This window comes from Ictalurus punctatus, chromosome 24, assembly GCF_001660625.3.
Source record: "Ictalurus punctatus breed USDA103 chromosome 24, Coco_2.0, whole genome shotgun sequence".
In the NCBI taxonomy this organism is placed as follows: domain Eukaryota; kingdom Metazoa; phylum Chordata; class Actinopteri; order Siluriformes; family Ictaluridae; genus Ictalurus; species Ictalurus punctatus.
Window position 1 is genome coordinate 6,742,843 of NC_030439.2, and position 14,801 is coordinate 6,757,643.

Consider the following 14,801-nt stretch of genomic DNA (forward strand, 5'->3'; position numbering starts at 1 on the left):
CGATCGCTGAAAGCTGCGTGGCAAATTTTTTTAAAATGCCGCTGCAAAATCACGAATTTTTGTCTGCGACGATCACAAAAGAACTCTGTGAGATCCTGTATGGACTGATTTCGTAAGCACAACTGGCACTACCTATCGGTCTTTTAAAGTGTGTGTGTGGTCTACTGTGTGTGCATAATATACTTTTATGTCTATACTTTGAGACTCCATGCTATAAGGCTCAATCCCAATGGTTTCATAACAGCAACAGCGAGTTACTGATGGGTAGTTAAATTAGTTTGAACCCTCCTGTTCGATATCCGTACGAGCCGTCACAGTTACAGGGTAAACGCACTGATCACAGTGGAAATGAAACAGCTGTTCAGGCAGCAGAGGAGCCCAGACACTACGAGCCTCATTCTAATTGCTTATATGTGCACTTAGCATAAACCTGAAATTTATCAACCAGTCAAACAAATAGCTTCAACATGCATATGTTCTGACACAAATTGCAGAGACGTGAAAAGACATAAAGACGCTGTAGTTTATCACACACTGATGGTGAGGAGGGAAAAAACAAAACAAAACAAAAAACACCACGAATGTAGCAGCACGGTTAATCAGAAAGAGCTCTTACATTGCTGTGAGTGTGTATACTGACCTGTAGTGTGTGAATGGAGTCAGGTTAGGCACCTCCAGGACCTGAGCTTCTGGATCATTCTCCTTCTCGTACAGCACCTTCCATTCTTCTTCTTCTCCAGTGCTGCCCACCTGCACGCCATACATTCATACGCAGTCAACAATATAATATTGTCAACAATATAATATCCGTTTTACGTACTGTTTATCCTACACAGGGTCACGGGGGGAGCCTGGAGCCTATCCCAGGGAACTCAGGACATAGGGTGGGGACACCCTGGACGGGGTGCCAACCCATCACAGGGCACAATTCACACACTATGGACAATCTGGAAATGCCGATCACTGGGGGAGGAAACCAGAGTACCTGGAGGAAACCCCTGAAGCATGGGGATCACACGCAAGCCCCACGCACAAAGGGTGGGTTACGAACCCCAAACCCCTGAGGTGCAAGGCAAGCATGCTAACCACTAAAGCACCGTGCCCCCCCCATATAATAATAATAATAATAATAATAATAATAATAAATATATAAATGATGCCGCATAATGCTAAGTACCGCACAGATTTATAGATACTCAGGGATGTGAGGCTAAAAAGACAATCCTGCAGTTTAAAGTACCAGATGTTTCTAGTACTATTCAGAAGTGTGAGCCAGGCCTGGACTAATCAAAGCTTGCAGCACTCAGAGAGATTTACGATGACCAATGGGGTGTACTGGATATGGTAAGCATTTATGCCAATGTGATCGATGTTTGACGCGTTGCACCTTATGCCAGTGACTGCTGCTGTATTTCATAGAGGGTGTGTACTCAGCAGCTTACACCCCTTTCTCTCTCTCTCTCTCTCTCTCTCTCTCTCTCTCTCTCACTCACTCAGTCACTGACAGATTTCTGCAGCTGCAGATAGCCCTGCCTCAATCAACTTAGCAATACAAGTGCTGCTAGATGAAAGGCTGAGCATCCCTCTGCAAGTCAGGGGCCGGCGCCCATCTTGAAGGTTAACTCAATTACAAACTACAAGTCACTACTATGATTCAATCTATCATTACTTTTGCAGAAGTTGCCAGCAGCGTGAGTAGGGCGGACAGCAGCTCAAGATATTTTCGGCGGTACGGAAAGTTTCAACAGAGATTGTAAGTGAAGAGAAGCAAAGCCATGCATACCAAAAAATGATGCATAAGACATGAACAAAGTCCTATGACATCAGAGTAATAATTCAGAATTGAGTCAAGCACACGTCCTGAGTAGCTCATACAGTGTGTGTGTGTGTGTGTTTGTGTGTGTGTATATATATATATGTCTATAAGCTAAAAAGTGTGTCTCAGTTACTTGTGATTCTGACCTTGGATACTATAGCCTATTCTTCTTGCAATATATGGGCTTGCACGAGGAGCAGTGTCTAGCAGTCTAGCACATTGCAATGTATGTTTTGGGCTGTAAATATACTCGGAAAATAGAAGGAAATATTAAGTGCATGAATATGACATTCATTTATTCATCATATTGTCGCTGTAAAGTCACACAAAGGGTTTTTACAGCAAATGAATGAGACATGACTGAGATTAACATTTTTTTTTTTGCAGCTGAATGCTTGGTCAGCTTATCTATGGGGTTAGAATAGTTTCATAATTCCAAATAAATAGATTACGATCTACGAATAAACGTAGTGAGATTTACAAAAATTAAACCAATTCACAAATTCATTGAAAGAGATCCACAAATATATGTTAGTAGTTTCGCAAAAATAAATGAAATTGAGAAATAAATAAAATCTGATTTGCTATATATATATATATATTATATATATATATATATCTTTTTACAAATATGCTTTTATGTCACAAACACGACTCTGCCTTGCATTCATTTGTGGGTCACGTCTTGTGCATTTGTTGATTTTGAAACATTTCGAGCTTCAAGAGTGCACATGAATGCACAAATAGTTGGACTCCGCCCACCATCTACTCCAGCCAATCGGATAACCACCACATTGCATCGACCGATTGTAGCACGTTCTCGCTCCAACCAATCACGTTTTGTTTTACAATCAGGAAGGGAACAGAGTCATATTGCGCCAAACTCACATATATCATCTAACAGCATCATCGTAACAACATCTAAAAGAAAACCAGCAACGTTATGGGTCATAAATGCGCTGTTATTATAGATGAGTGGTCTGATGGATTAGTCATGATTGATTCACTGATTCAGTAAGGATTCGTTAGACTGATTCAAACTGGTAACTCCTAAAGTTCCTGAGTCTTTAAGCACGGTTCGTATAGAGAATGTAATTATTAACCCGTGAATTGGATGATGCCGGTCGCGCTGTGTTTTGGCAGGCTGCCTGTGAGGACATTATTTTTCCAATGCAATCTTTTCCCAATACACAGTCTTTTAATCAAACCACACTCGATTTACTGTAAAATCACAACTAGGGGTTTGCCGTGGATTCAGTAATGATGCAGGAAACACTGGTGAAAACACATTTTTCCTTAAAATAAAGATTTTATGACCCAGATCGGTGCTTATTTTCTTTTAGATGCTGTTACACTCTCCTGTCGTCATTCCTCCACGTTGGAGAGCCTTCATAATGTGTGAGTTCGGTGCATTATGACTCTGTTCCCATCCTGATTGTAAGACAAAACGTGATTGGTTGAAGCGAGAACGTGTTATGATTGGTCAGTGCAATATGGCAGTTATCCGATCGGCTTGAGTAGAAGGTGGGCGGAGTCCAGTTATTGGTGGATTTGTGTGCACTCTTGACTCTCTTGTTCAACTAAACCAGATTTGCACTGAATAATGTGATCATTACAACTAGGACTATTCATATTGCAATATATTGATGATATACTAGACGAGACTTCTGCTTGCCTGCTTGTCTCATCTTTCTTATTATATCGTCATCTTGCTTTTAGGTTTTCATTTTTCATTTCATATCTTGCTTTTAGGTTGCATTGTATTACATTTGACAGCAAAGGGAAAAAAAAAAAGCTGAGAATTTCCTTCTTCAGTCTACATTTTTTATCCCTGATTTCAACAGGGAATTTTAGCCCTGTTATGCCAGGCTTAAAGGCAGGAGCTTGTGTTTAAAGACGGCAGTCTAGACACTATTGAAAACCCAGTCTCAGACACCACCGACCAAGAAAACCAGGCAACCTCGGAGGCATAACTACATGCACGTAATTTTAATAATCTAAACGGACCGCTCAGGAAAAAACTTAAATACCTGTGGAAGCCAAACTTTCCCCACGTAAATATTGAATTATCATCTGAACTCAAATCGCCAACTTTGAACATGGTCCTCTGCGTTTTTAGCAATAGGCAGAGAATTGTTAAAACACTGTTATATTTTATGTTTCCATTTGTTACTATAACAGTTACAGATGACTATACAGACTTGCTTGATGCAAGTCTGTAGTATCACAGTGCCCTCCACTAATATTAGCACGCTTGGTAAATATGAGCAAAGAAGGCTGCGAAAAATTGTCTTCATTGTTTAACCTTTTGATCTTTTGTTTAAAAAAATTCACAAAAATTCTCTGCTCTCATGGATATCAAACAATTACAAACAAAACACAGGTTTAAAAAAAACTTTAAAAAGATTTGAAAAAACTATCTTTGTGAAATATAGGTGTGCAACAATTATTGGCCTTTTAGTCAATACTTCGTGCTACCTCCTTTGCCAAGATAACAGCTCTGAGTCTTCTCCTATAATGCCTGATGGGGTTGGAGAATACACGGCGAGGGATCTGAGAGCGTTCCTCCATACAGAATGTCTCCAGATCCTTCACATTTCGAGGTCCACGCTGGTGGACTCTCCTCTTCAGTTCACCCCACAGGTGTTCTATGGGGTTCAGGTCAGGGGACTGGGATGATCATGGCAGGATCTTGATTTTGTGGTCAGTAAACCATTTTTGTGTTGATTTTGATGAATGTTTTGGATCAACGTCCTGCTGGAAGATCCAACCACGGCCCATTCGAAGCTTTCTGGCAGAGGCAGTCAGGTTTTCATTTAATATCTGTTGATATTTGATAGAGTCCATGATGGCATGTATCCTAACAAAATGTCCAGGTCCTCTGGCAGAAAAGCAGCCCCAAAACATTAAAGAGCCACCTCCATATCTAACTGTGGGCATGAGGTACTTTTCCATATGGCTCCCTCTCTGTGTGCGCCAAAACCACCTCTGGTGTTTATTGTCAGAAAGCTCCATTTTGGAAGACGCAAACTGAAGATGCTCGAGATTGTTTTTGGATGAGAGTAGAGGCTTTTTTCTTGAAACCCTTCCAAACAACTTTCTGAGCCCAAGACGCAACTAACTTCTGCAATTCTCCAGCTGTGATCCTTGGAGATTTTTGTCCACTTGAACCGTCCTCTTCACAGTGTGTTGAGACAATAGAGACACACGTCCAATTCCAGGTTGATTCATAACATTTCCAGTTGGCTGGAACTTCTTAATTATTGCCCTGATGGTGGAAATGGGCATTTTCAATGCTTGTGCTATTTTCTTATAGACACTTCCCATTTTGTGAAGCTCAACAACCTTTTGCTGCACATCACAGCTATATTCCTTGGTCTTACGCATTGTTATGAATGACTAAGAGAATTTGGCCTATGTGTTACCTCATATTTATACCCCTGTGAAAGAGGAAGTCATAGTTGAACAATTCCCTGTTCTTAATCACCAAGGTGTACTGAAAAAAAATTAAATATCAATGGGAGTATGCTTATATATATGTATATATACATATATATATATATATATATATATATATATATATATATATATATATATATATATATATATTTTTTTTTTTTTTTTTCCTCATATGAATTCATAGGGGTGCTAATAATTGTTGCACACCTATATTTAATTATTTTTTTTTTTGCTATCTTAGGCGCGGCTGTGGCTCAGGTGGTAGTCCACTAATTGTCCACTAATTGTAGAGCTGGCTATTCGATTCCCGATTCCCGGTTCCCGATTCCCGGCCCACATGACTCCACATGCCGAAGTGTCCTAGGGCAAGACACTGAACCCCAAGTTGCTCCTGATGGCAGGCAAGCACCTTGTATGGTAGCTCTGCTGCCATTGGTGTGTGAGTGTGTGTGTGAATGGGTGAATGAGAAACAACGTAAAGTGCTTTGTAGAACCGCTAAGGTTAAAAGGCGCTATATAAGTGCAGCCCAGTATATTTATGAAATGTTTGAACAAAAGATCAAAAGGTTAAACAATAAACACAACATCTCACAGCCTTCTTTGCTCATATTTACCAAGGGTGCCAATATTACTGAAGGGCACTGTATATAATAGATTGGACGATGAAGAATGTCCTCTACCACTTACCTGTCCCTCCACAATCCATTTAGAGATGGACGTTTTCCCATCATCCCCTGCCCGGAATTTCAAAGTGGCAGATCGTGGGCTGATTTTAGAGATCTGTAGGTTTGAAGGGGGTCCAGGAAGTTCTAGAATTACAAAGAGCCACTATAAACCTTTTCCTTTAAAGAAACCAGAGGAATCACTTGACAAGAGGAGTCGATCACTTCGGAACTACCTAGTTTATTGCATTATTGAATCATTATTGCATTATTTAATCTTCCGTGGACATCTCCGAATCAAATCAAGGAGGTGTATCCACGAAGACCTTCAAAACTCTTTTCCCTTCAAGCGCTGTGATAAAAAGGCTCGCTTTTAATTTGAAGAAACTTTGATGGAATTACATTGGAATTAAATCAAATAACAGACGATAGCCGTGCATCTGTCTGAAATCCCCACTGAGCTTCATAGCTGTCTGTTCCTTTAATGTTTCACAATATGCCATTTATCAGCAGGCATTACGGCTCCAGCTTGGCATTCAGCCACTTCAACATTTGTCTCTTTTCTCAGAGAGAGAATCGGCTTCTGAGCTGGTTTAAGTGAATATTTCTCCTTTGCAGCAGGGTTTGATTTATAGATGAACATGTACAACGACTTGCCAGCTTCTAAGTGGAAAAGGCCAGCATAAAAGATAATCACTCATCTTCATAACCACAAGCTGAGGACGACTAGCTCTGTGGTACATTCGCATGAGGAAATGGCAGCTTAGTGAGTAGTCACAGGGGTGCGTGAAGAAATTCACTGATTGCAAATACATCACAGTGAATAATTCTTTGTAATCAAGGAGTCACTTTAGATCCAAAGTGAGGTGCTGTATAATGGGGAGAAAAACAGCTAAATGAGACTGATTTGATACAACAGTCTCGTGTAGCAAACATAATTAGGCAAATATATGTTTATACAAACACCCAATTTTCAGAAAATGTTCTCGTTATTATTCCATTGGGAATTGCGAAGGCGTGTAAATGAATTCGAGTTGAAACAAAGGTGCCGTGGGAGGTTTCCGTCTGGAAAGCATCTCACCTGGGGGCACGCCGGAGGAAATGGTGGAAGACGAGAGCATGCCCATGCCTGCACTGGTCATGGCTGCCACCTCTAAGGTGTAGGTGGTGAGAGAGGTGAGGCCGGTCACTTTGTACTCCAGTGTGCTGTTGGGCATGGTGCGCTCTACACGGGACTCCTTCAGCCCCTGAGCCTCCCAGGACAACATGTAACCTGGAAAAAACAAAAGCAAACAAAAAACACACACCATTTTGATACTATAAAACATGAGTCATAACCACTAACCGGCTAACCGCCGCCGGGAATAAGACCACCTTATTCCGAAATCCTCATTTCATGAACTCCAAAGTGTGATAAATGCTTTCACGGGTCCGGAGCAGAGAAGGAATTTTTTTCAGAGGCTCCAGTTAGAACGAAGCAATCTCAGACTCTCTGCTGGGTGGGATGCGGGACTCGGTGGAGTGACGGGTTCAGACCTTGGACCCCGTTACCTAACCTGGATCTAACGGAGACTAATAGCCGGCAGAGGTCCTGTGTAATTTGCTGTTTATTGGGAGTATTTTCCACCGTAGTCAGCACTGTTTCCAATCACTGAATGTCCTGTTCCATTGAGGCACTCATAAATCAAGCTTTGCACCGAGACACTCGGCATGAAAACGAGCATACAACATTTAAAGGGTACCGATGCTGTGTATACCGATATAGACAAGAGCCGTTCCTTCTAATGCGCTTCTAATCTCATCTGTCTCCGTGCCCTTAATCTACATTCAATGCCTTTCGCTCACGAGGGTTGTTTAATCTATGTCCAGCATCACCGTGTTGCTCACACATTCGTCTTCATCTCTTTTTCTCTCTATTGAGTGTATGTGGGAGGAAGCCTTTCAGTTCGCTGGATCCACTACGTCGCAGAATAAGAACTCTGAATTATTTTTTTTTATGCATTTCAAATTTCTTCATTCCTGGTGATAACTAGTAATTGTGAGACAAAACGCACAAACAAACACACACACACACACACACACACACACACACATACGCACAGTGTTCTTTTCAGAGCTGAGCTTTTGGGACCGAATTGTTTCTGGCAACTGCGCCGAAAACAATAATACCATAAATGTAAATGCAATAATTGCTTCTGTGTGAAAAACCAATGAAGTGTTAAACAGAAGTCCTGTATATGCATTAATATGGCTTTATGAACACTGGCATATTTTTTAAACAAATAAATAAATAAATAAATACTCCCTTGTGCTGTGTAATGAAATGTTTGGCTAGAGAGAGGGAGGGAACTGATTACATTCAGGCGCAGAGAAATATCACTTGTGCATTGCAACGTTTTGGCTTTTCAAAAGCAGCTTTAGTAACACGTGAAAATACGACAAAGAGATTTTAGCCAGAAGGGATGATGCCAGACTCATCCTGGTGACTAAGATAAGCCTGGGCTTTTTCACAACATCCGCTTCCCAGGGGTGTTGTACTGCAAGCAAGGAGCTGCTGGTTGACGTGGGAACACAACGTGTAGGACAAAAACCTACCTGTGATGATTCCATTTTTCTCCACAGGCTCCTCCCAGCTAACTCGCAGAGATGTGTCGAGGATTTCAGTAAAGCTCAGACGCCCTACGGGGCCTGGAACTGAGGCATACATGCAGACACACACACACACACACACACACACACACACACACACACACACACACACAATGGAAAAATGTCACAGAGTTTACCCTACCTAATGCTGCATTCTGACACATTGCACTGCACCGCCGGCTCTCTATAGCAACAACTACTGATGAGCTAATCAAATTACCCTCACTTGTAAAATTACAGATGCATTTATGCACACTCGGAAATGTCGAAGCATGTTGACATTATATTTCTGGAACAATGCATTTAATTAATGTCACTTTTTAAGCTTTTGACAATTAGTATTCCACACCTTGCCCTTTGCAGCCACAAAACAGCAGCAGCAGACCCAGTGTAAAGTCACACACATCACAATGGCGCGGCATATTAATTAAACACAAACATGGGCGTTTTGGTCTTTAGGAAATTAATGAGCACAAGAAGTCTTAAGAGCTCTGTCTTGGCTTCGAGCTGAAGTAGGATGAGCGGGAAGCACGGTCAGTACTCACTGTCCTCGTGCGTCTGGACCAGTTTCGTAGCGCTGCGAGGGCCGTTTCCTGGCGTGGTGAAGCACAGCACTGAGGTGAGGTACCAGGTAAACTTCTTCAGGCCGGTGATGTAGCCCTGATGACGGGTACCGTGGTAATCAGGGGTGATAGTCACCACTGTGGTGGCTTCAGGAGAGCGTTCGGGCCAAACCATTAGCTGAAAGAGATTGAGATAGAGAGAAGTGTCATTCAGGACAGGACTCCAAACAACCCAAGCTTGATGAGCAGGAGCTCAGACTCACTCACACATGGGATACTAGCTGGGAAGCAAAGGACTGGAGTTTGAAACCAGATACATCACTCTGTGGGATATTTACATCAAACCGCTCCATAAGTATGTAGCAACACGTATGGTTTAGCCTGCTAGTGCAGTGACCGCTCTGTCATTCTGCACTTAGATTGGTTTTTACCCACTATCACTGTTGGTGATATGGCAAATGGGATCATTGCTGGCGATATGACACCAACCGAAGCATCTACTACTAAAGTGTGCAGTCTGCAGGTGTAATTCATGAAGTAGCACAATGAATCAGTGTTTTATAAACATCCATCTTAATTAGTTAATTACACACTCTTATGCTCCTCTCGTTCTGTTGGTGGAGTATGTTTAAAAAGGACTGACTGGCTAACCTGACCAAGCTACTTTGAGTGTTAGCTAAGGCCATACAATAGTAAATTGTTGTGAAATTTAGCTAGCCTTGGTTTATGTCATCACTTTGTTCACGCGCATTGGTTTGCTAGTTGTACTATCAGTACAACGAGCTAGCGTAGACATGAAAAATAGTCAACATACCAGAAAAACCACAAAGAATGAGGTTCGACTGTCTTGTGCATCATTCAGCTCATCCACCACACCCTTTTAATTATCATCTAATTTAACATAAGGCAAAATATGTGAGAGATCTCAGATCAAAGTCAGCTCAACCAAAAATAATATGTAAATAATCAGCCAGACTGTTATTAGAGACATTTTGGCTGCATGTTTGAACCCCTGTTCCGACTTCCACCCATATACACAGCCACTGGTGCCTACATACTATATACATCTGAAGGATTAAAAAGGTCACTAGGGGACAGGTCAGAGCCGATATATACTGTACCTCACCAGCACCAGAATACCTTCTTGGGTCTCTTCCTTTGATTTTCTACAAGCAGGTGTTGAAGAGTTGAAGAGGCTATAATAATGGGTACCTGTTATAGGCACAAACGCAGGTTGCCAAAAATCATCATCACAGTTCGTAGGGTTTGATTTTGAACTCATGTTACTATCTGTGTGGATTTTCACACGCTCTCCACGTGAGTCCATGTGAGTTTCCTCCAGATTCTCAAGTTTCCTCCTACTTCCCAAAAACATGCTGGTGGGTAGATTGGCTATGCTTAATTGCCCCTAGGTGTGAATAATTGTGTGAAAGTGTGTACATCGTGCACATAAAATGGACAGGTACCCAGTGTTCCTGAGATAGCCTCCATATCCATCATGACCCTGACCAGGATAAAGTGGTTGAATGAGTGCACGTGTACATTTATAAGAGTGTATTCTTATCCTTATGACTGAGGAGAGAAACTGGCAACGAGAAGAACTGTAACACTGATTCACACACTACTCCCACTGTTTATGTTAGTACCGCACCACACATACACTTTTTTTTTTTTGACGTGCACAATCGGTCTGTCAAAGGAACCCATAGTTAAACGCAAACCATCCTTAATTCGGTCATTTCTGTGATAATGTAGTCTGGAACTAGCACACGAGTGTCAGGGCTTACATACAGTAATATGTAGCTTAAAGAGATAACCTTCTGCATCGGAAATAAAACCGGCCTGTTCAGAAGAATGTGATCTGGTTAGTTCCTCAGCACAACGTTGTGTTAAGTAATAAACAAATGGATTACCTTGTAACCTTGATTAATGCCGTTTATGAACTGCTGAGGAGGCGGATTCCAGGTAAATTTGATGGTGGTTGAGTTGACCGCAACAGCTTCTACGTCCTGAGGGGGTGCTGTGGGAACTAGTCGAGACAAACAAAGGGAGAAGATCGTTATTTCTCTCGTGTTCGTCGAGTTTCAGTGTAGTTAGTCCTTCTGTAGGCAGCTAACATGAGGTTTTCCTGGGAAAATCTCATGAATCATTAATGAATGTGTGTGGCTGCATACAATCACAAAGCATCAAACTTCATCGACATTCCTTTTAATAAACTGCAGACGGTTGCAACGTAAATATAAACATATTGCCATTACATTATTAATGGGATGTATTATTGGATTACTGCCAAGTTCTCCATCCTGATTTTTCCCAGTTGTCTAACATATATTCGCTTTCTATTATGACACAAATCCAGCTGTATGCATCAATTTAGATAGCTAGTAAGTTTAAATAGTTGATTATATGACTAAATTCAAGCATGAATAAATGTTAAGAACAATAATCCTGACTTCTAGGATTTCAATATCTGTCATGTAACATCAGAGAAGGAACTCTGGACTACAGTTCCCAGCAGCCACTGTACCACCCCACCATGTCACATGATCACCTGCACCTGAACTTCATTCATTTATAGCCACAGTTTGCACCACACTGGTGGTCTTATGTTGGCTTTCTTTGCCGGTGTCTCTGTTGCTGTGTTTTAGGTCTTTGGTTTATTTTTAGTCTTTGCCTTAGTGTTTTGCTGCCTATTCATAGTTCTTGTTTTGTTTTGCTATTAATTAAAAGTAAATCTGCATTTGGATCCGTCTCCGCCTTGAAATCCTGACAATGTCAGTCTCCCTCTTGCCTCACGTCAGTCCTTCTCTATGTGGCTATTTGGACACTAGCATTAAGTGTCTGAGATCATAATTATTTTACACCGCAGGACGAACGGGTCGTGCACATTGCAATGATCTCCATGGACAAACGGCTATAAATGCTGAGAATTTTCCGATTTCAGAGTGATTACACATTAATTCACGTTTTAGAGGTCAAATAAAGGCAAGTACAATGTCCTAAAATGTCAATAATTTCTGCTTGCCGTTGGACCCACGAGTGGACCAAACTCATATGAAACACTGATGAAAGAGCACATAATACCTTAATAGTGATTTCACTGTAGCCTACAATATTATTTATCCCTCACTCAAACCATCATCTTTTGCCTGCTGAAACATTTCAGCTGTGAAATGATAATGGATCAGAATGATTTGTTCTCTTTTCATGTTCCTGATGCACACTAATAATTGGTTTGGAGAAAATACGGTTGCAAAAAACACTTCAAAATGTCTCTAAGTCCAAAAAAAAAAACACACCGTACGAAAAATGAACGCTAATGACCTGGATGCAGTAACCTTTGTCTAATGACTACTTCTTGCTGACGTCATTGGATGCGCTCAATGCCAAATCTAGACTTTGGGTCTGTTGCTTTATGATATATGTGTTAATGTACATGTTTTGTAGACCTACCAGCCTTGGCAAAGCCCCTCATAGTCAAGTGGAACTCGAGAAAAAAAGGAACGTTTTTTGAGATGTAAAGAAGGCAAAAAGCCATGACCATCTGAAATGCACTTATGACTCCTCGCTTCCTGTGTTGGGGGTGGGGGGTGGGGGGGGGGGGGGGTGGGAAGGAGCGGTACCGGCATTTGTAGGTTTAATAAGAATATTATTATTATTATTATTATTATTAATATTAATATTAGCTCTTGGATATCCAAAGTCTTTTAAAATCACAAAAAGACACAGTCAAGAATGGTTGATAAAAACTTTAACATGCTATGTGTATTTGTATCTCATGTCCACTCCAAAAGGCCAGAGCTAGACAGCTGTGCAACAGCTGTAAGCAATGTCTCATTTAAACAAAAGACATTCTTATTTAAAATAATAAAAAAAAAAGCCAGGCTGCTCTTATTTTTTGATGTGCTACAGTATAAAGCCTAATTCTTAAATCTGAGAACATGCATACATGACACTCTATGTCAGTTGCTTGTACGCCACCAGAATTTCAGACTGTATGTGTGAAAATTTCTTCATTTACCGCATCTAATAAGTAATAATAATATTCAGTAGTACTAAATTCATAACGGCTCCGAGAGGAGTACTATATTTCGGAGAATATCATTTCATACTGCCAGTCGAGCTTGTAATAACTTATGATGAGATTAAAAAGACTCTCACTCAAACCAATTAAAAGCATGCTCTTAAAAAGATGTTTACATATTCAAAAGGCATGACTTTGCCTTCCACGATCAAGTTTTTACACAATTAGCATGTGATAACTGAGAAACTGATTCAAATAGACATTCGTTTAACCAAATCATTAAAAGTCTGTGGTAGTTTTTTTTTTTTTTTTTTTACTTTCATCTTGATACTGAAGCAAGCCACCAAGAAATTAAGTCAGTCTGCCTAACATTTAGCTGCACAAAGGAAGCCTTTTCAAGCATGATAAATTCAGCAAATGAAGTATCTCGGTGTGGTTTTGGTACATTTGCTCCTAATCATCTAAATGACCGATCGGATGTGTCCGCAATAGATAGTCTCCTTGTTGAATTGAAATGTATAGCAACGGATTTAAAAAAAAACAAAAAAAAAACAAAAAAAAAACGCCCAAGGAATAATTGATGGAATAGTTTCGAACAGGATTGACATCAACAGGAGTTTGCAGTTTATGAAATGAATACCAGGTTTTGCATAGGGCCAGCCTGCTCTAAAACATGGTCTCTAGCCAGTTCTTGTCTTGCTGGCCCACTTTCCATCACCATCTGCAAGTTCACCTTAAAGGAGAAAAGTTAGCGAAAGAAAGAAAGAGAGTGATTGAGGTCTCACCTCCCTGGAGCGTGTACTCAACAACAGGCTGGCTGAAGACACCGAGGCCCGCTCCTGTGTACGCCGCCACCTGGATCTCATACTGCGTCCAGATGATGAGCTCAGTGATGAGGCAGTAGTTGATATCAGGACTGGTGATATTTTGCTGTTGGTACTCGCCAGGGAGCCCCGCCAGCCGGTACCTGCAATGGACGGGAGAATCGATGAATCCAGGAATGAGCAGTTAGCCATAATGATTTCTTCGCTTCGTTAGAAGCCATTGCAAGAGGATGCAGCCTTCTTTTTTGTTTTTTTCCTACTCACTTGAGGAATCCTATTCATCACCATATTGTGCTAGACACCGTTATTTACAAGCAATCATACTTACATCGCAGGCTAGTGGAGCTAAAGACCAGTTGGTCAAACATCGGGAGTGCAGGTACGATAAGGGATTTACTTCTATAGGTCATTAGGTCTGTTGATGACAAATTTCTGTTTATCATGCTATTATTCTACGTTGGAACGGTGTTGGTGAGGTGAGTGTGTTAACAGCCTGAGCAGATGGGTTCCCTGTCAGATGCTCTGTCTCTTTCCTCAGCTACAGAAGGCCTGTAGGGGATGACTGTTTGGATCTCCTCATGCTATACAGGCTTTCATTGCTGTGCCGAGCATCTCAGCCCCCACAGTGAGAGCAGCTGTGGGTACGAGACGCGGTCCCCCAGACACACTACAGGCCTTGGCAAACACAATTTAGCCTCCAAATCAGTCTCCCTTTGGAAAGTGAGAAAAATACACCCTGCCTCCAGGAAACTTAAACTAAATGTGTATTAAATCCAAAAACTGCTGTTCCACTTACTGTACAGA

At 41.2% G+C, this 14,801-nt stretch overlaps 1 protein-coding gene across 2 annotated transcripts in view; it reads right to left on the reverse strand.

Annotated features, from left to right (window-relative positions):
- The window catches only part of sdk1a (sidekick cell adhesion molecule 1a), a 278,535-nt gene that overhangs the window by 49,074 nt on the left and 214,660 nt on the right, over positions 1-14,801 (reverse strand). For both annotated transcript variants that reach the window (XM_053675068.1, XM_017454712.3), the window contains exons 17-23: positions 13,959-14,140; positions 11,063-11,178; positions 9,132-9,327; positions 8,533-8,631; positions 7,019-7,210; positions 5,963-6,084; positions 641-750 (exon numbers count right to left, since the gene is read on the reverse strand). In XM_053675068.1, the coding sequence (XP_053531043.1) occupies positions 641-750; positions 5,963-6,084; positions 7,019-7,210; positions 8,533-8,631; positions 9,132-9,327; positions 11,063-11,178; positions 13,959-14,140 (1,017 nt within the window). The remainder of the gene's footprint in view (positions 1-640; positions 751-5,962; positions 6,085-7,018; positions 7,211-8,532; positions 8,632-9,131; positions 9,328-11,062; positions 11,179-13,958; positions 14,141-14,801) is intronic.